Source organism: Chaetodon auriga, chromosome 15 (genome assembly GCF_051107435.1).
Source record: "Chaetodon auriga isolate fChaAug3 chromosome 15, fChaAug3.hap1, whole genome shotgun sequence".
Taxonomy (NCBI): Eukaryota; Metazoa; Chordata; class Actinopteri; order Chaetodontiformes; family Chaetodontidae; genus Chaetodon; species Chaetodon auriga.
The window spans coordinates 13,783,421-13,802,828 of record NC_135088.1 but is presented as its reverse complement, the minus strand read 5'-3'; the positions used below and the strand labels follow the sequence as shown (position 1 = coordinate 13,802,828).

Sequence of the window (19,408 nt, the reverse complement as noted above, 5' to 3'; positions counted from 1 at the left end):
TTAAGCTCCACTTGAAACCACAAAACAGTCTTGTGTCAGTGTTATGTTAGTGGGCCTATAATTATATGGCTGTGGTGTAGGGAGGTCGTCCGGACATCTTCGGGCAGTGTCATGTTTGCACAGACAATGTAACAATGTCCCTATCTCGCGGCAATTAGCCCATAATTAAAACCAAACCTAAATCCATCGTCCATACGGACCTTTTGTGGTTTGCTTGTGGGTTATCAACCTCAGCAAACAAGCAAACAATACAAAGAAATCATGGCTCGTGTTGCCTCCGTCGCTCTGGCAAATGAGCACAGACCCTCCCGATAGCTGCATTCTGTATTGTGGCACCCCAATGTCAGAAAGACCACACAGGACACTGCAAAAAATGTTGCAATAAGGTTCTTTTTATTTTAAAGGTAGGAAAACAAGCTCACAGTCAATAGTAGTGTTTCACAGTATACAATACAGGCACTGTATACAGAAGATGAAGACAAAGCTAAGCACATGCTCTTAGTGAATTTTACAGAATCCCGGCAGTCTGATCTGGATCTTGATCTCTTTGTTGGAGGTAGTTTAAACGTTTCTGTGCATTATCCTCCACGGCATGTCGCTCATTCACGGCATTACATGAAGTTCATGATATACGGAGCCCAGGTTCAATCTTTCAAGATCCATCCTCCTCTAGACAACTGGATTGCAGCTCATCATCGTCTTCCACAGGTGGTCCTACTGGTTTTTCTTCTTCTATTTCAGCACCTGGTGGTAGAGCCACTTCACAGTCCTCTGCTGTGTTTGCCGCACTGGCTGCTACTTCATCCTTTGCTTCAGGCTGTAGTCTGTTGCATTCAACTCCATGTTGCCTGATTACGTATGTAGCTGAGGTGTTCAGCTCTTTGTGAGGCCCACCCTCAACAAAGCCTACTCCATTGTATCTATGTGAGGTCTCCTTTGCTGTACCAGTTAGAGAAAATCAAAATGAGTTATTCAACACGAGGAAGACACTGAAAAATTGTCAATATTAACACACATGTTGTGCTGTTGAGTTGAGTTAATTAGCAGGATATCTCAATGCTGCTTCAGTTTTTAGTGAAACATGGTGGATGAAACATGGCTGTTAATCATCTGAGAAAATGCATGAGTTTTTAGTGCAGACATTGCTAGTCTTGCTTTTTGAATTCCAAGCTTTGCTCCAAAATTAGATATTGTTTTTGCCAACAGATGCTGCGACAGCAAAAAGATCAAGTGGTCATGAGACAAACTGTGAATTGATGCAGATCTGATCCAAGTGCAGTTTTACTTACTTTTCTACCACAAAAAATGTAAAATGATGAAAGCCGTGGGGGTTTGCCCTCTCTGAATGCTTTCCAGTTCATAATATTATCATAAAATATCAGACTACACTGTTGGATTCAAAGTTCGCTACATGCAGGTTTTACTCACTTTTCATCACTAAGGTTTAAGTACCCTCTTACATACCTCTTTGCCTTACACACTGAGGGACAGCGATGATGACGGTGAACAAGAAAAAAGCCGCAGAGGCTGCAGTGCTCCACCATGACCTCTGCACACTCTGCTCATCTACACCTGTAGAGCAAACATGCCACATTAGTTTCAATGAACTGTTTACGGAGTTAAGAGTTTACATCTCCACCGCCAGATACTCACTTATTGGTGAAACGGTGATGTTCACTTTGGTCTGAACGATATGTTTGTTCTGCAGGCCTGAGAACGTGCAGGTATACATCCCAGAGTGTTCCTCAATGTCTGGCTTGTGAAGCAGAAGAGATCCGTTTCCCAGGAGAAGCAGGTCCTGGTCCACTTCAGCTTGACCCTCCCACAGGTTAAAGGTGTGTCTGGTTTTGGTGTCATATCTCAAGATGACGGTGGGCTCACTGGACAAGGTGAAAGTCCATGTGAGGGAGAAATTCTGGAGAATGTGTGGGGTGATGCATGGGACGGACAGCGCATGACCCTCTGTCTGTGTTATACTGTCTGAAAGGAATACCAACAGATTTTTGTTTTTATTTTTCATGAATCATCTTATGAAAACTATATCATCATGCTACCTAAACGCACCTTGGTTTTTGCGAGAGGCGGTCCACACCTGGGTCTTGTCAGCCGATATGAAAGAGCAGAAGTAGGTACAGTTGGAGAGATGACCCAGAATCCTCAGTGTGCTTGCTACAGTGAACAGACCTCTGTGGTCTGTGGTTTTGAGGGTTGAATTTTCAAGAGCTTCCTGGGCAGAGGGGGGGTCTGTGGCCCATGTCACCTGAGGGACGGGGTAGATGTGGTGAGAGGAGCAGGTGACCGTCTCATCAGTCATCTCCATGACAACGGACTGGATGAGGGCTAGAAGAAAAGCAGACAACAGAGTGAGCATTTCATTGCTAACCCGTATCCGACTTTCTGCCATCTGTTTTACTACAAAGGCTAAACAATACTTTTAAATTTGCAGCAACAACCAAACAGACATAAAAAACAAAAACGCAGTACATGCACTGTCTGATCTTTTTGTCAAAGTGAGCATTAGGCCTATGACTTTCATAAAAGTTGGATTAGTTAGGTGTACCTAATGCACTCGAAAGTGTATAACAAATACTTTAACAGTTTAGCTGCTGTCTGCTTTCCATTAGCTCTGTCATTAAGACACTTGTAAGAGCCCTTCTGCTGCGCGCTAGTGGGAAAAAAAAGTGCAAAATGTTCCACCTTGTTGTTATGTCCCTGAAGGTAATTTAAGAGCAGAGACATATCACCATCCAAAGCTTCATCAGTGCTGAATTCATCAATTTTAGACCAAAGAAAACCAAAAACAAACCGGGAACGGTAGCAAAATGGGCAACATTTCTGTCATATTGACAGTACTGCTGTCAAATTTACTGACCTTTCACCTCCAGGTTGACAAAGATCTCCTGGTTGCCCTTTCGTGTGCTTGTGTAACACTTGTATCTGCCCTTGTCTTGAACTTTGACCCTCCTGAGGAGTAGGGAGGCATTGCCATGAGGGATGTGGGAGTTGAACAAACAAGTCCGTCCACTGAAGTGCTTGTTCTGGAGTCCAAACTGATCCTTGTTGTAGTAGTAGCTGTGAACGGGGATTTGCTGCTTGTACCAGTGGATCACCACCGTGCCTGTGGGTCTGAAGCTGCAGGGCAGGATGCAGTCGTCAGGGATGATGCAGGTGACGTTGGTATCTGGTAATAAGACTTTCAGATGGTAAAGCTACTGTCAAGATTCAAGAGTTCTGCTATGTTTATATTTTACATTTTTGTCATTATAACTTAACATCTGAGAGTTGTACTGATCAAAACAAAAGCATTGCATCTGACCAACAGTCTCACTTTCACTGTCTTTTAGCCTGTAAAACATCTCAGATGTATCAAAAAAATATTATTAGCGCTGTTTTGAATGTTAAATTGAACCATGAACTGCTGGATTAAAGCAGTAAAAAATGTAAATCCTCTCTTTACATAAACAGTGAGTAATGACTGAATCTAACAGAACTGACAACTATGTTTGAAATACATGTTCATTAAATGTTTTAATGATTCTGTTTCAGAGTCTTTCATGTCTTGTCCCCCTACAGTATGACAATAACAAAAAACGTAACCATAATTTGCCTCATTTTCCTTCATAATTACATATTCTTGCAGGCATGTTTTGTAACCATTTCCTGCCACATCTGTGGTGTTTTGGGTTTGCAGATTTCAAGAGCCTGTTTTCAGCAGACTTCACAAACACTTTAAAACACACTGAACGACTGCATAACTTTAAAATCTGAGACTATTAAATGTAACACCCCCCCCCCCCCTTCTGTGTTTAATTGTCCAATAAAAATCCATGTTGTTTTACTTGAATACAGTTTTTTTTCCCCAGTCACACTTCAGCTGTTATGTGTGCTCCGTGTTTTCCCCCAGATGTGTGCAGCTGTCACAGCTGGGTAACACTCTCAGTGCTCTGAGGACACGGCACAGCTGAGATTACTGCTGCTGTGGAAATATCATTTGCAAACGGAGGCTATCTGTGAACAGCTCTGCGACATTCTTCAGCACATACTGCTACTCAAAGGCAACACAACTGACATTATATTACATGAACTACTGAGCTGTGAAATCATTTTTGACGTGTTGTGAATGGTGTGAGGGAGACACTGTGCATTGTACTGTTTTCTAGACACTTAAGATACCCTGTTGGAGAGCAGAACTCCTCCTCTGGCGTGCCTGGCCTTTACATACATGAGTAGTTAATTAGTTGATGTCATCTGTGCATGAACAGCATCATAAAGCTGTTTATGTGTCCACAAAAACTAATCACCATTATAAAAAGAAAAAAGAACTACTTTTTCCAATTGGACAAAACCTCATTCACGATCAGCTTGATGCAAACATTTGTAGTATCTGCCAGAATTGTGAAGAAGCCTTTCTTTGTGCGAGCATTATATTCTCATTATCGTCATCTCACGCCAGTCTTTTGCTTTTGAATTTGCAGTGAGACTCAGATGATGAATTACAGTAACACAGACACCAAAATAAATCACAACTCAGGCAATTCACCACAACAGTTGAGCATTTCCCTACATGCTGCATCAGATTATGCACAGCAGTAACTCTTAAAAGCATCTCATCCATTTAACTCCCTTTGATCAGAATAAATTACTTATCCATAAATTGTAGGAACAGATGTTGAGTATTACGATACCTTTTGAGTTTGTCAGTAACAATATCTGCAAGAGAATAAACAGCACAATCACGAGTCCATGTGTCTCTGCCATGTCAGAAGGCCTGCTCCGAGTTGTCGATCCCGAAATAGTATCTGGCACGCATGTGTGTGAAACACTGGTGTGCAGTCAACTGTTTCTGTGTGATTTCACTTCCTAACACGACTGAAACACTGACTAATTAACCAGGCGGGTAGAAGTTTAACCAGCCAGCTTGTGAAAACAACTCGACAGAAACAGTTCAGAAAAGCAAATGCAACACCTAATTCCTCCTCATATTCACAAAATGAGTACATGCACTCTTCACTGTCTTAGATGTTCAGTAATGTTATCTTGAAAGATGCCTCTTGCAGATCGCACATCCTCATATGGACAGATATTAACACTGTCATTTAATCTGACCATAAAAATGACTAACAGCAGGAAGCATTACAATTACTAATCAATATGATCTTTGTAAAAGAATATTTTATTTGTTTATTTATTAATGTATTTATTTATTTTAAACTAAAATTAAACTAAAGTGATCCCAGCAATGCAATACAAACCTATTCCTATTCACTGTCCATACTTGTCTAGGATAGCTACAGATATGGAAATACAATAATACAATAGTTAAACCTGTCTTCTGCATTTGGCCACAAGTTATCATCAACATCCCACCTTATGTCCTCTCCTGCGATACACCTGGGAAAGAGACTTTCTGCATGCCTGACCCATATCTGGTAATGTTCTGCACATATGCCCTGACATCCAGCATTCATTCAATTCCTCTGTGAGGCGGCACAATGGGGAGTGAGGTAAAAGGAGAAGTGGGAGCATCCCGGGGTGGGCTGTCAACCACTCAGTGACTGCAGGAGAGCACTGAAATGCCATATCATCCCATGCAATTACAAAACGCTCTGGAGCCTGCCTCGCTTTCCCCACGGGGCACATTGAGGTCATCGAGAAATGAAAAGAGGAACTCGTGTCCCAGATATGCAGTTTTATTTTAATTAGATGTGGATGCAGCAGAATGTAGCAAGTTGCATCAAATCTTGGGACATGTTTGAGGATGACTTTAACAGATTTTACAATAGTATGTAAACAGGTGGGAAAAGGATTGTTAATATACAACTCATGTATTTGGATAGATGTGCTCTGCTGAACGCATGAAGAGTTTTGAAAACAACTCAGTATTGAGAAATTAATTGTAAAAAATGTTTGTAATGTAATGTTTCGTAAGCTTATACACTGTTCCAAACAGGGATGAATTACTCTGTTGTTTTATATACGGATGTTTCTTTTCTGCTCAACACCAGCTGGAAGAGACTTTTGTCCCTCTTGACCTTTCACCGGCATTACCGATTATAGAAGATAGATGGATGGATGTGGCAGTATTAGTGATTTCAACTTATCTCAAAGACAATTTCAGAAATGGTCGACAAAGTTACAGAAAGTCTGGAACATACCTGTCATTGCTGAACACAAGGTGTGCTCTATAAACGTGGCTGCTCATGAATAAAAAAAAGCACAGTACAGCTCTTATCATATTTTGACAGATGATGACCTCTAGAGGGCACAGATGAGATGTCACTTCCACATGTGAATGGCTGCCTGCTGTCCAGCTGCTGTGGGGTCACATGTACAAGAGAACCAAGGTCCACGTGCGTGATTCTTTAAGATGGCACCGCTCATGACTGCCCTCAATCAACTTTAATCCCAGATTAAAGGGACCATGCCACTAGAGCGGAGTCATGCTGTCCATGTTTTGATTTCATTGATTCTTATCAAGTTTCTCTTTCTCTGCTCCAGCTTTTCATTTCTTCCCTGACTTGTTACAGTACCATTAAATATGCTTGTTTCTGTTAGCCTGTTATATTTCCTGGTCATTTCTTATGGAGAATTGAATTATTAAGAGTGTCCCCATTGCCTCAGTGGTTTACTTTTGCCTCATTTTCATTAGTGATACAGAATAATTTGCTGTGTGTCTATTGAAGTAAATTATTGAACACATTTATCACACTCACCTCTGTGATGACTGGAAATGCTTTTCTTTGCCGAGGCATCTGATGTCAGATGGTAGTGATGGTGATGATGGTGATGGTGATGATGATGATACTCACACCTGGTTTTTCCAGGGTTGGGTCAGTCAGTCTTGAGCAGAGCTGAGTCTTTGTAAAAGTCAGATTGGAAAAGAGCTGCTCTCATACGTAGGTCGGTGCTCAATGCCTCTATGTTGCAGGCACATCAGCTGGTTCCATGTGAAACTGAGTAGCGTCATTTTAGTTTATTTTTCGTGTCTTTAAACTTCTCACCAAACGCCTGAAGAAGCTTTCACACTCAGCAGCATATTCAGATGTCATAGCAGGCTTTAGCTCTTGCAGAGTAGGAAAACGCAGTCTTTCCTCCAGCTTTAACTTCACTTGAAATGATTTCACAGTTGAAAGCAGACAGCTGAGAAGCTGTTGGAGCCTGAGGTTCAGCTCAGAGAGGCTCTTGGTAATGTTCACCATGAGGGCCAGATCACACAGTTTCTATGACTGAGTTTCCACAACAGGTCTTCCTTCATTTCCATGAATTATTCCAGACAAACATACAGGTTAAAACATATGTAATTTGTCCGATGCTAGCACCTCCACAGCAGCAACATGGCTCTCCTTCACAAATTCTCCTTCTGAATGAGGTTTTGGCTTCTTAGCTATTAGCTCGCTCACCACACACGTGCCTGCTCAACACTGCTTCTCTCAGAATGTGGTCCTGTGAAAGCTGCTTGTTGAGCACCCAAACTCCACCGAAGACCCTTAATTTTATCCAAGCCATTGTCCTTGTATCTTATTCAGTTTGGCATGTTTCGAGCTGTGACGACGATCGACATTAGCCTTTGACATCATTGTCAGAGCCTCCACACAAACTAACTTAAAGCACACTGGTTTCTATTTTAGTTCAACTAACAAACAAACAAAGTTTGTCCATTTCTCTAAGAAACCGCTACACTCGACATCTACTTCCGTTTTGTTGATAGGCGCCATGATGCATGACGTCATATCAACGGTCCGACTGTGCTGCGTTCAGGGACCACTCGGAAGAACGTATTTAACTACTGTTGTGTTATTTTCTATTTAGCTGAAAAAGTATTTTTGTATTTATGCATTGCCTCGCGGGCCGTATACGATCCGAAGGTCGCAGGTTCCCCATGTCCAGATGTACAGATGTGGCTTGCAATCAGAATAGCACTGGTTCTGAATCACCAACCTGCAAATCTCTGCGTTAAGAAAGTGGACGTGCAGCTTCCCCCTTTTAGTAACGACTGAGAGGTTGCTGCGGTGCGTTCACTGTATCCCGGCTGCTCGTGGAGCTGCCTAGTGTCCATCAATAGAGATTAGTCAGGGATGGACAAAATAATAATAGTAATAATAAAGTATTGTTTGTTAAAATAGACAACTAAGAAATGCTAATTTTCAGATGTTGTAGTATTTTTGTTTTTTATTAGATTGTATTAAGTGTTTGAACTGGATTTTATCATAAAACGCTTTTATATCCCCATAATGTAGGAGATCATGTGATCTTTTAATAAGATCTAAATCACAAAGCTGGATCACAAAGAAACCAGTCCTGTCTAAATGTATGAGTTGACTCCATGTTTGGAATGATGATGTTTTGCATGGGTTAAATTCGCACAGACACTGATTGTATTATTATCCTTATTTTCCCCTAATATTTAGTAGTTCAAAGCCCTGGTTTAGGAATCACATTCTCTGTTGTGAATGATATCTGTTCAGGAGCAATAAGTGCAATGCTTGCAGCTGTGGCACAGACATATGTTTCCATCTGTGTCCTCTCTATGGGATCATTTGCATCCTCCCACCACAACAGTGTGCAACTCGAGGGAAAATCCTGCAATGCATAAAAGTAGGCTACAGGCTTTTTATTTTTATCTGGTCAGAATGATGATGAAACTGCTGGTTGTATTATCCCCCTCCCCGCCCTCTACTGCCTCCAGTTTGTGGGTTACTGAAAGATTTCACCAACCACAGATAAGAAGATTAGAGAGGAATTAATGGTATTCCTTTGTCATTATAGGAATAAATTGATATTTGGTTTTAAATCAGAGGGTGGGGACAGCGGGGAGTCGGAGCAACATGTTGTGTCAGGAGACGTAAGCAGAGGGATGGCACAGTGACAAGCAAACTCAACCAGGGGGATGCCTGTTCAGTGGAGCTAAGAACTGGATATCTCGACTGATGTTCACCATGACGCAGGACATGAAAGAGCAGGATAATGCAGAAGTAGCTGGGTGCGTCCGTCGTGGGGCAGAATGAGTGCTGCTGGGACATGGATGTGCCAGTAGAGGACGGGGACAGCTGTGGCATTCCCTGGGCGAGACAGTGACGCAGTCGGAGGAACGTCTGGGTTCCTCTCGTCTCTCCAGCCCCAGCTTAACCATGAGAGTGGCCCTCCTGGCCTTAAGACTGATGTGCTTGGCCTGGTTGTGGCCTGTCACCCAGCTCAACAGCAGCCACTTCCCGAACAAGAGGAGGCACAAAGAGCTGTACGTCGGAGAGAACGCCAAACAAAAGCATGGAGGGTGAGCCAAAGCAGGATTTCTTGTATGACATGTAATTTCAGAGCTGCTTCTGCTGTTAAAATGTATCTTCTGGCACCTGGCAGTTATCTTTTCTGTATGCTGCTTCACAGTGTCATCACAAATATGGTTGGAAAGGTAAGAGCAAGTGTTTAGGCTCATGTGAGGCGAAAGGTGGTCTGTGCATCACAGATCTGTCTGAAATGACTTCTCAAGCACATATTGTTAAAGTTGATATTGCTTAGTTATTTGAAATTGGAAAAAAGGGTCATTAGAAATTAAAATAGTTAATTCTAGGTTCATGTTAATCTCTTCATTAGGATTTCTAGGAGGCTAGTGAAGACAGATGGGCCTCTTAGAGCAAAAAAAACAGTTCAGGTGCAAGGTCAGCTCATGAGACAGATACGACAGAGGCCCCACGACATGTCTGATATAGTTACCACTGTGTTAGATCAGTGTCAATAAAGTAAAAAAAAAAAAAAAAAAAGCTTTAATTTCGTTTAGACTAAGGCCTTGGCCTTGTAATCAAGAGTGCTTAAGTTCAATTAACTATCACTAACTCCCTCGACCAGATGTCAGTTCTGCTTCAAGTAAGTGTCTGTATTAGAAAGAGGAAGATGGAGACAGAGAGAGAGTTTCTATTTGTTCTCTTTGGTTCTCAGACGGGTGGATCTTAAGATGAAAAAGCTGGACAGCACCAAGTCAATGTTAATTAAGTCTGAGCAGCTGCTTCGGATTGAAGACCATGACTTTGCAATGAGGCCAGGCTTTGGAGGTAAGACACACACCTGATATATCTATCCTTCTATTTGATTATACATCCTCCTCTTTCTTTTTATTTTTTTGTACTATTTCTAATAACCATGTGCTTGCCTGGCAACTCAGTAAGGTTAATGTGGGTTACTGTGCTGTCTTTGGTATTACGCCTCCAAAAAAAACCTTAGTGACCTAGATTGTCTGCTGTGCGAGACAATGACTGCAGCCAGTGGTACAGATAAAATAATCTGAACTGCGAACCTAATTCTGTGAGGGGAAAAGGGAGAAGGAAAAGCCTGACATTAGAGGTTGTTCCAAAAACTCTCTTTTTCATCTGCCTCCAAGCACAGGTCTGGATTTTCGTTTAATTTTTCATTTTTGATATGAATTCAAGTAAAAGGTGCACAAGATAAATTCAACAAACATCAATGATTTACAGTAAATCATTTCTTGTGCTTCAGATACTGCATGTCCACCTTGTTCACTGTCCTTTACAATTCAACTTGGAGCCTCCTTTTCTCCAGTCACAGATGGTTTAGGTTCAGTAAATTGACTGGTTGTCTCCATCCTCTCAGTGAACTCTACCTCCGAAGTTATACCACTGTTGAAACACTGTAAGTTGTGAATGCAGCGGGCGCTCCATGGAGCAGTCCTCTCTGAGAACAAACCTCCAAGGAGTGACAACTCTTACCTCCATTTAGTTACAGTGAGAACAGATATACCACGTGACGCAGGAAATGTGCATTATTGTACAAAAACCATTGCATAAATGACGCACATCGTGGGAGGGTGCTCTGTGAGTTGACTTCCTGTATGACCGTGTTCTCATATCATGGTTGGATTGAGTGTTTGGTAAAAGCTTTTGATTCCTGTGTACCAGTATGTGCATGTTTTTCTTTTTGCACCTTCATGAACTCTATGAGCACCTCTCATGATGCACACCAGTGAATAAATCTGCCTCTGTGAATAACTCACTCTGTGAATAGCTTTTAATTTACCTGTCAAACATCACATTTTGCTTAAAACGACATAGTTCATGGAGATGAAGAACTGACATTTACTTTCAAACATTCTGAAGACCCCTGGTCAGTGAGACCTTCTCTGATTTCAGCCGCTGCAGTTGATCTTCGTTGGTACTGGAGAGTTCAATGCCAACAAAGAGCTGAAAGAACCTCAGTGACCTAACATTGTAAAAAATGAACAGGACTTCCAGGCCCATAGCTGTCTGATATAATCCCTCCCACTTCACTACTCTATTGTTATCGTAGACTGACGGTTCTGAGTGCTTACCTTCATTAGATAATGGCACAGAGAGAACAGGTTGTTTACAGTACACATAATACGTTTACAGCATTCTGCCACAGGACGATGACATAGGGACCAACTTGCAATACATTACACTGGATTCTTATATAGAAGTAAAACATGGTAGTGTTATCGTATGATTTTTATTTAAGGAGCAAATGTTTGGGTCTATCCAAGCAGACTGCTATGCCGGCACGTGTGCTTACAGGCCAAGCTGAACCTCTTTGTTGCGATATTTCAATGATGGCCTGACTTCCTCTTTTTTTCATAACTGCATAAGATAGACAGCATAATAGCAAATGACCTGGTTTGATTTCTGCCTCTGACCCCTTCTGTTCATTTTCTCCCAGTGTTCGTGCGTGCTTGTTCCCGATCATGTAAACTAAAATGCCCACTGATAGGATTGTTAGTGTCAGTGATTGTTTTTCTCAGTGCATGCCGGGACGGGCTTCAGACTCTTATTGAAATAGGCAGTTAAGCAAACACAAACTAATGAATGAATGAGTGTTTTGTTAATCTTCATATCTTGTGGACTATGTAACACAAGGGATATTTATATCCATGTAGGTTGTCGTAGTGAGCCAGAGTTATTCCCACGGGCCTGATTCCACAGATAGGCTAAAATCAGCTTTGGATCCTTTGCCTGTCTGATGCAGTCTGATTCTGAAAGAACTTGTTAGTGTTTTGCCTTCACTAAAGCTCTTCCCTAATGTTAGCAACTACACATCTGCTCTCAATCTATATGGTCTCATAAGGCGATTTAGGTTCAGACTGTGACAGCAGCACAGCTAGTCATCTTCTGAAAACACAACATTTTTGTACACTGCAAAAAAGCAATTCAGCGGGGGAAATATTACATAAAGACTTCCTGAATCCTGAAATCCTGAAGCAGTTTTGTCCTCGTCAGTGTTGATCAAACAGCTTTAGAATTCTGGACATTCTAGTTTCAAGCATTAAGTTATTCTGAACCAGAAATAAAATCTCAGTAACAAGTCATATTATTAAGATAATTAAGGACAAAAAAAAGCTTGAAACAGTAAAACACTCTAACATAAACTACCTGGTACGAAGAAGTATCCTGTCAGGCAAAAAACAAGCATATATTGCCATTATTTAAGATATTTCAATTTAATTTGATTTCACTTTTTGCAGTGTAGTTTCATAATACTGTTTGGCTACTCATAGCTCATTCAGAAAGTGAAAAGCGATGAGATCGGCATCTTATCTGTGCTACTTGAGGGAACAGCAGACCTGCAGAGGTGAGGATGCGGATTACTGCTTCAGCCTCTGGGTTATGTATGAGCCATCACCTGTCTATCTGTGCAGCAGGTAAAGTGATGTTGTAGCTATAAACTATTTATAAAAAGATGATATGACAGCAGCTCTAAGCTGAGTCATGCAAGGACCAGCACGATTTCCAGGTCATCACTTTCATCCAACCTTTTGTCTCTGTCATTTGTAAGATGTGGCTTATGTCTTCTAGCTCGGCAGTGGGATTTACACATATGTAATCTCTGGCAGATGTGCGGACAGATGACTCATGGATGATTTATGATCCAACTGTTGCCTAAAGCTGATGCATTACAATGTTTGACCTTTTGCAGGTTCAGCGATTCCTGTCGGTATCGATGTTCAGGTGGAGAGCATTGACAGCATATCTGAAGTAAACATGGTACGTCCCACATGGAATTCTGGAGTCTGGAGTCTAAACACTATACGGCGTCTCCTTTTCTATGTTGGCCTTGGTTCTGTCTTTCAGGACTTCACCATGACGCTGTACCTGAGGCATTACTGGCAGGACGACCGGCTGGCCTTCCCCTCCAGCAGCAACAAGAGTCGTACGTTCGATGCACGTCTTGTAAAGAAGATTTGGGTTCCTGATGTGTTCTTTGTCCACTCTAAGCGTTCTTTTATCCACGATACAACCATGGAGAACATCATGCTGAGGGTTTTTCCTGATGGCAATATCCTCTACAGTGTCAGGTAAAAAAAAAAATAGTATTATTATTATTATTATTATTTAATTTTTCTCATAAAGAGATAACCATTGTGGTAGGAATGATTAAAGGCAATTTTTTTTTGCTGAAACGCAACAGCAGCCACTGTGGCCACAAGTGGTAATCACAGGATTGGATTATATTTTCATCAGACGCTTTAAAGACATCATTACCTTTATCTGTGACATATTAAAATGTATAAGAGCAAAGTTTCAAAGTATCTCAAGTTTGCTAACATTGGCTAACATTAGCAACCACGAGCTACTGGTCATACCAGACCAAGTATGGCTGCAGCTGCAAACCTGCTCTGCTGTTGAAATGAACAAAGGTGTGTTTTTTGCATGTGAATTCAACTATATATTAGCAAAAGAAGAATGTGTAATTTCGTCCTTTAGAAGATCATCATCGTCGTGATCTGAATATTAGAAAAATGTTTTGAAAGGGATGTCAACCAAGATATTTAACAATCCACTGGACTGTTACTGAAAGCTTTAACGAGCAAAGCCCGAGAGGAAAATGAGAGGCTGGTCAGTAAGCTTTCAGACCACAGTCATCATATCCATTTCAGGCACAGATGTCGACAATATGGCGTCATCCCTAACAGCTTTCTGCAGCCTCAGAGCCTGCCAGGCATAGAAACAGTTATTGAATCATCAGATCAGTCCAGTTTTGTTTTATATCCTTTTTTGACATCTTACTACAGCAGCTGGTTGACTGAGGATAATCTACGCAGCCGTGCTCTTAAAGTCATCTTATTTCAAATGTGACTTTTTCTGTTGCTGATGCTGAACGATTGTTTGATTTATGTGGGTGTTTCTTTAACTGTAAGCTGTGTTTTAGGATCACTGTGACTGCACTTTGCTCAATGGACTTCAGTAGTTTCCCTCTGGACACACAGAATTGCTCTCTGGAGCTAGAGAGCTGTGAGTATCAAACTACAGTTGGGACATTGCTTTCTGTGAATGCCTGGCAGGATATCCAAAGCAGTTTTTAAGAGGAATTCTGTTCATTTTGTAACATAAATTTGCCTTACATAATATGCCTGCTTGACATCTTTTGCTGGAAAACATGTTACACAACCTCTGCACTGATTTGTAATTTAAAGGCACTGCTAGCGATGCTGCCGAGCCCACTGAATTATTTAACAGCACCCACATTGCTGGTCAAAAAACACTGTTTGGATATCTTTGAGCATTGAACTGGTGGTACAGAATCACACTCGTTACAGCTCACAGTGCATTACACAGAGCAACTATCACCATTGTCTTACAGCAAAAATAAGCCATAATTCTCATCCAGGTCAATCTCTGTCCATTTTGTACACGTCAGTCTTTCTGATGCAGGATTTACTCAGGATTTCTTTTTTTTTTTTTTTTCGTTCTGTTCCACTCTGATTTTTAAGTTGGTCATAAATGACGGGATTACTTTTATATAGAGTTTGTGGATTTTTTTTTTTTGTCTTTCGGGCCTGCTTCTCTCTCTCTCTCTCTCTTTCTGTGCATCTTAAATTACTGCATGGATAAAACATGGATCCTGGTCCCAGAGGAGAGTCGGGAGTCTCGTTTCTGAGCGCTCTCTCCTCTCCTCTGAGAAAAACATCCATGAATCCTCCAAGAGAGACAATGTGTGAAGGTGTCATCTCCCCTCCCTCTCGCTCCCCCCTTCTCCCCTCTCTTGAAGATGCTTACAATGAGAACGACCTAATGCTCTACTGGAAGAACGGGAACGATTCATTAAGGACTGACGAGATCGTGCTCTCTCAGTTTTTTGTTGAAGACTTCCAGCCTTCCTTTGGGCTTGCCTTCTACAGCAGTACTGGTATGTGAGGTTGGAGCCTTTGGGCCCTCTGAGCTGTTCCCAGTTTGGGAACAACCAGACAGCTCCTAATTTTATCAAAACCCTTACTCAATTTTTCTAAACGGGGAATATTTCAGATGTTCATACACGTGTTTCTTCACCTTCACACCCGCTGGCAAACATTGAGAACATGTGTTGATGATAGTTTTTTGGTAGTCTCGGGTTCATATGTGCAAAAATAACTAAATAACCTCTCTTTTTAGAGCTACTCAACATCAATTGATCAACTCTGACTTGACTTTATTCTGCAGTATCAGTAACAGTGCAGGTCCCGTTATAGGAATAGTTTGATATTTTGGGTAGTGTGCTTATTCGCTTTTTTGCTGACTTAGAGAACACTTTCATGTCTCAGGATGAAGCTACCGTCAGCAGCTGCAGAGCTTAGCTTAGCATAGTGAGTGGAAGCAGGGGGAAACACATAGCCTGTCCCTGTCTGAACAAAATCCAGCTGCAACATCACGATTCATTAGGATGTGATGACAGCTGACGACGACACAGCAATTTATAGGGACAAGGATCAACTGTATTATGAGAATCACTGCTATAATACAGTATAATATTCTACTTATTGAGTACATTTAATTCTTCGTGAAAATATTGAAAAAACATCTCTACGACACATCGCTCAATTAAACACTATTACTGAATACAATTTAAAGTGTGTCAGCCTTTCAAGCCTTTTAAAGGTCTTATGGTAAAACATTTTAGTTGTCAAAAGAAATGTGCTTTTTTTTTTACAGTATGAGTGCTAAGCCACTTTTCCAAAGACTGTCTGCTTCTACTGTCACATTTCCAGTGTGAGAGAGAAAGATAGGAAAGGGGCCATGGAGATTTTCTTCTCAGTGTGAACTAATCTTGCGAGGACCTATCCGCTCTGAGAGGTTGTTATATAACTTCAGCTCTAGACAGATCTGCCCCAGAAAATAATTACTTTTAGCTCGTCCTTCTCTGGATCCATCTTGTACTTTCTTAGATTGACAACTTACACCATCCCGTGCACGTGCCGCTTGAAACATTTCCACGGAGCGATTGTCTCGTTTTCTGCCTCTCCTCACTGTTATCATGCCCCGCTCCCCACCCTGCCGGCCCCACCTCCACTTTCTGTCCGTTTATCTCTGTTTCAGGTTGGTACAATCGGCTCTACATAAACTTCATTCTCAGGAGGCATATCTTCTTCTTCATGCTTCAGACTTACTTTCCCACCATGCTGATGGTGATGCTGTCCTGGGTGTCTTTCTGGATAGACAGGAGGGCCGTACCAGCCCGAGTCTCTCTGGGTACTAAGACCGCATATCAACATGGCCATTAACACATGTTGTACATACAGTGCAAAACACTCACATTTTGCATTATGCACAATTGAAAATAACAGACAGATTTTTTTCAAGCTATACTATGAACTACTATTTTCCTCCAAATTGGTGCAGTTTTTCTGTTTTATTTAAAGGAATTGATTGAAATTTGGGGAAATATAACACACTTATTTGCTTTCTGACAGAGAGACAAATGAGAAAACTACCAATCTCATGTTTATACGCTAAATATGAAGAAGCCGCCGGCAGCAAGTTAGCTTAGCTTAGCACAAAGACTCAAGCTCTGTCCAAAGGAGACAAAATCTGCCTACCAGCACCTCTCAGGCTATTAATGTGTTATATCATGGTTTTGCTTAAAATAATTTCCTTAAAATAATCAACATTGACAATTGGTTTCACACTGGGATTGAACCCAGGTCTTCTGTGTTAAAGTCCTTGAACACTCATGCACATGAATCTATAGATTATATTCCACAAACTGCCCCAATACTGGGGCTGCACATTCACCAGTGAGTACATAGTATAATCCATCCTATCATCAAATGTTCTCTGTGAGGCACCATATTTAATCCTCATAATGTGTTGTGCTGGTGCTTTGTGTATCCAGGCATCACCACGGTTCTGACAATGTCCACGATCATCACTGGTGTCTCAGCCTCTATGCCACAGGTGTCTTACGTCAAAGCCGTAGACATCTACTTGTGGGCAAGCTTCCTGTTTGTCTTCCTGTCTGTCATCGAGTACGCCGCTGTCAACTATTTCACCACAGTGGAGGAGATGAAGAAGCTCAAGAGGGCAAAGGTCATTTATATTCAGATTTTTGTGGCCTGGAATGTCTCCTTAAATCTCATGTGACATGTTTGACCCTCAGAAAATCATTTCCTGCCATCTGGAGCTGGCCGACCTCGCAGCCTAACCCTCCTCTCTTCCCTCTGTCACCGCAGATACCCAGCTCCTACAATGCCACCCAGGCGATGGCGTTCGATGGCTGTTTCCACGACAATGAAATTGACTTGACTTCTTTCCCAGAGGTCTCCAGCACCCCAAATACAGAGAGGAACACCCAGGCTCGAAACTCCACTGTCTCTGCACCCACAGAAGGCACCAGGCTACGGCGCAAGCACCCTCTAAAACAAAACCTCAGCTTCATAATGAGCAACAGCTACATGATCGACTCCTACTCCAGAGTCATATTTCCCCTGGCCTACCTGCTCTTCAACATCATTTACTGGAGTTTGTACGCGTAGCACATTAACTCTGCAGCAGAATAAACAGGATTCTATTTCACAGTTATACAGTTTAACACCAACAGGCTGCAATACGCTCAAATTTGCACAGTTTCTGCTGATGAGCACAGATATCTTGCATGATGTGTTCTACTCAAAGACGTGTTCAGTTGTGACTTGGAGAAAATCTGAGATCAGCTGTTACATCGAATGGCTGCTATTTTTGCAGATGTTTATGTGAATTTTTGGCATGCCTGTTTTTTAAGAGAAAATTTTTAAGAGAAAATGAGATACATTTTTAGGATTTTATTTTATCGCTTGATTAGACACAGAGCATTAGATTGTGTAATTACTGTGTGACTTCTTGAAGAATAAACGTATGCTCTCAAAAATGTGTATCAAGCTAAACGTTTTTTGATGAAGCTTTACTTAACTTTATTTTACATGTTATTTATCTCAGGCAGCACACATAATTAACATCAGCACGATGTGGGCCAGATTTAGCCACAAAGGTAATTCTCATCTGTAGTCCCTGCAGGTTGATGAGACAAGCCAGACAAAAAGCACACAAAAACATTAAAGTACATAGACTTTAGGAAAATACAGCTGTTCTAATTAATTAAGTCTAATTACAACACAGGGTTCACGTTCATTCTTGGCATGTAACACAGGAGGTGAGAACATAAGGTCCCTCTAGTAGCTATATCAGATCATATGACATGATCTTCATCAGCAGATGAAACCATAGATGTTCACTTCTGTCCACCCTCACATCCATTTCTTCTGACCTTTGGTAGTAGCTGATTGTTTGGCCTCTTGGGGGCAGCAAATACAACTCTGACCTGCAGTATCATCACCCTTTAATTTGAGAAAGTGAAGATGTTAACAGCAAGTTGCCTGTTTACACATCCAACAGTAACAGTATCTTTCATTTGGACTCATGTTTCCAGCACTTATTCCAGCATTTAGTCCAGTCCAGCACTTACTCTCCATAAATGTCTGTTTTATTGTTTTAAGCTTTATCACTAAAGACAGCTGCTGCCTCAGCAGAGAAAGCAACAAAGTTGGAGCACTACAACCAAAACAATGAGCTGAAAAGTGTTAAAATGAGCAACTTGAAAAATATTTCTTAAAGATGCATTAAAGACTTGCAGCGAAGTGTTTGAAGTTCATTATTGACCCAAGAAACAGCAATTGAAAAAAGATTTAATACAATAATACAATACATTAATAATAGTGAAAAATGTATCACATGGCAATAAAGATTTATACATATTCATATCATAAACTCAACATTGTGTCCACACGATTACATGCTATGCTGTTTACAGTAATACATAAAAGAGACCATATTTTAAACTACTTTGTGTCGTATAGTGATTAGTAAATGAGGATTGGAGAGTAAGAGAAAATATGGAGAGAGGGGATTACATGCCATAAAGTCAGTTATACTTGGTTGCATAACCTTGTTGCTGCAGCCAGCAGGACGTCAGATTCATCAGAGGTGATTGATGGATAATGTGATGAATTACTACAATGAAAAAGCGATGAAACATGACCCTGTTCAAAAGTCTCAGTGGGGGGGCATCATAGGTTCAAAACATGGCTGAAAGTGACCTTTAGGCATTAAAGCTTTAACATTCAGGCTTGAACTTTGTTCCAGGAAAAACCTCTATGTGAGGTTTG

General features: G+C 41.2%; 2 protein-coding genes across 2 annotated transcripts; one reads left to right on the top strand and one right to left on the bottom strand.

Annotated features, from left to right (window-relative positions):
• Positions 1-372: 372 nt before the first annotated feature.
• On the bottom strand, positions 373-7,736 carry LOC143333143 (uncharacterized). Its single transcript, XM_076751092.1, has 6 exons — positions 6,714-7,736; positions 2,873-3,193; positions 2,065-2,340; positions 1,654-1,980; positions 1,465-1,572; positions 373-939 (listed from the first exon to the last, which is right to left on the bottom strand). The coding sequence occupies exons 3-6, from the start codon at positions 2,318-2,320 to the stop codon at positions 653-655; spliced, it is 978 nt and encodes a 325-aa protein (XP_076607207.1). The 5' UTR covers positions 2,321-2,340; positions 2,873-3,193; positions 6,714-7,736; the 3' UTR covers positions 373-652.
• Positions 7,737-8,828: 1,092 nt separating this feature from the next.
• On the top strand, positions 8,829-18,118 carry LOC143333221 (gamma-aminobutyric acid receptor subunit rho-3-like). The gene is made up of 9 exons (XM_076751218.1): positions 8,829-9,271; positions 9,931-10,043; positions 12,934-13,001; positions 13,089-13,312; positions 14,167-14,249; positions 15,007-15,144; positions 16,308-16,460; positions 17,104-17,297; positions 17,441-18,118. The coding sequence occupies exons 1-9, from the start codon at positions 9,129-9,131 to the stop codon at positions 17,741-17,743; spliced, it is 1,419 nt and encodes a 472-aa protein (XP_076607333.1). The 5' UTR covers positions 8,829-9,128; the 3' UTR covers positions 17,744-18,118.
• The last annotated feature ends 1,290 nt before the right edge of the window (positions 18,119-19,408 follow it).

Coding starts and splice junctions, on each gene's coding strand:
- LOC143333143 (XM_076751092.1), bottom strand. CDS start 2,320: ATGGAGATGACTGATGAGACGGTCACCTGCTCCTCTCACCACATCTAC. Junction 1,981..2,064: donor CGCCTCTCGCAAAAACCAAG/GTGCGTTTAGGT, acceptor TATTCCTTTCAG/ACAGTATAACACAGACAGAG. Junction 940..1,464: donor TCAGTGTGTAAGGCAAAGAG/GTATGTAAGAGG, acceptor TAACTGGTACAG/CAAAGGAGACCTCACATAGA.
- LOC143333221 (XM_076751218.1), top strand. CDS start 9,129: ATGAGAGTGGCCCTCCTGGCCTTAAGACTGATGTGCTTGGCCTGGTTG. Junction 9,272..9,930: donor GCCAAACAAAAGCATGGAGG/GTGAGCCAAAGC, acceptor TTTGGTTCTCAG/ACGGGTGGATCTTAAGATGA. Junction 15,145..16,307: donor TGCCTTCTACAGCAGTACTG/GTATGTGAGGTT, acceptor TCTCTGTTTCAG/GTTGGTACAATCGGCTCTAC.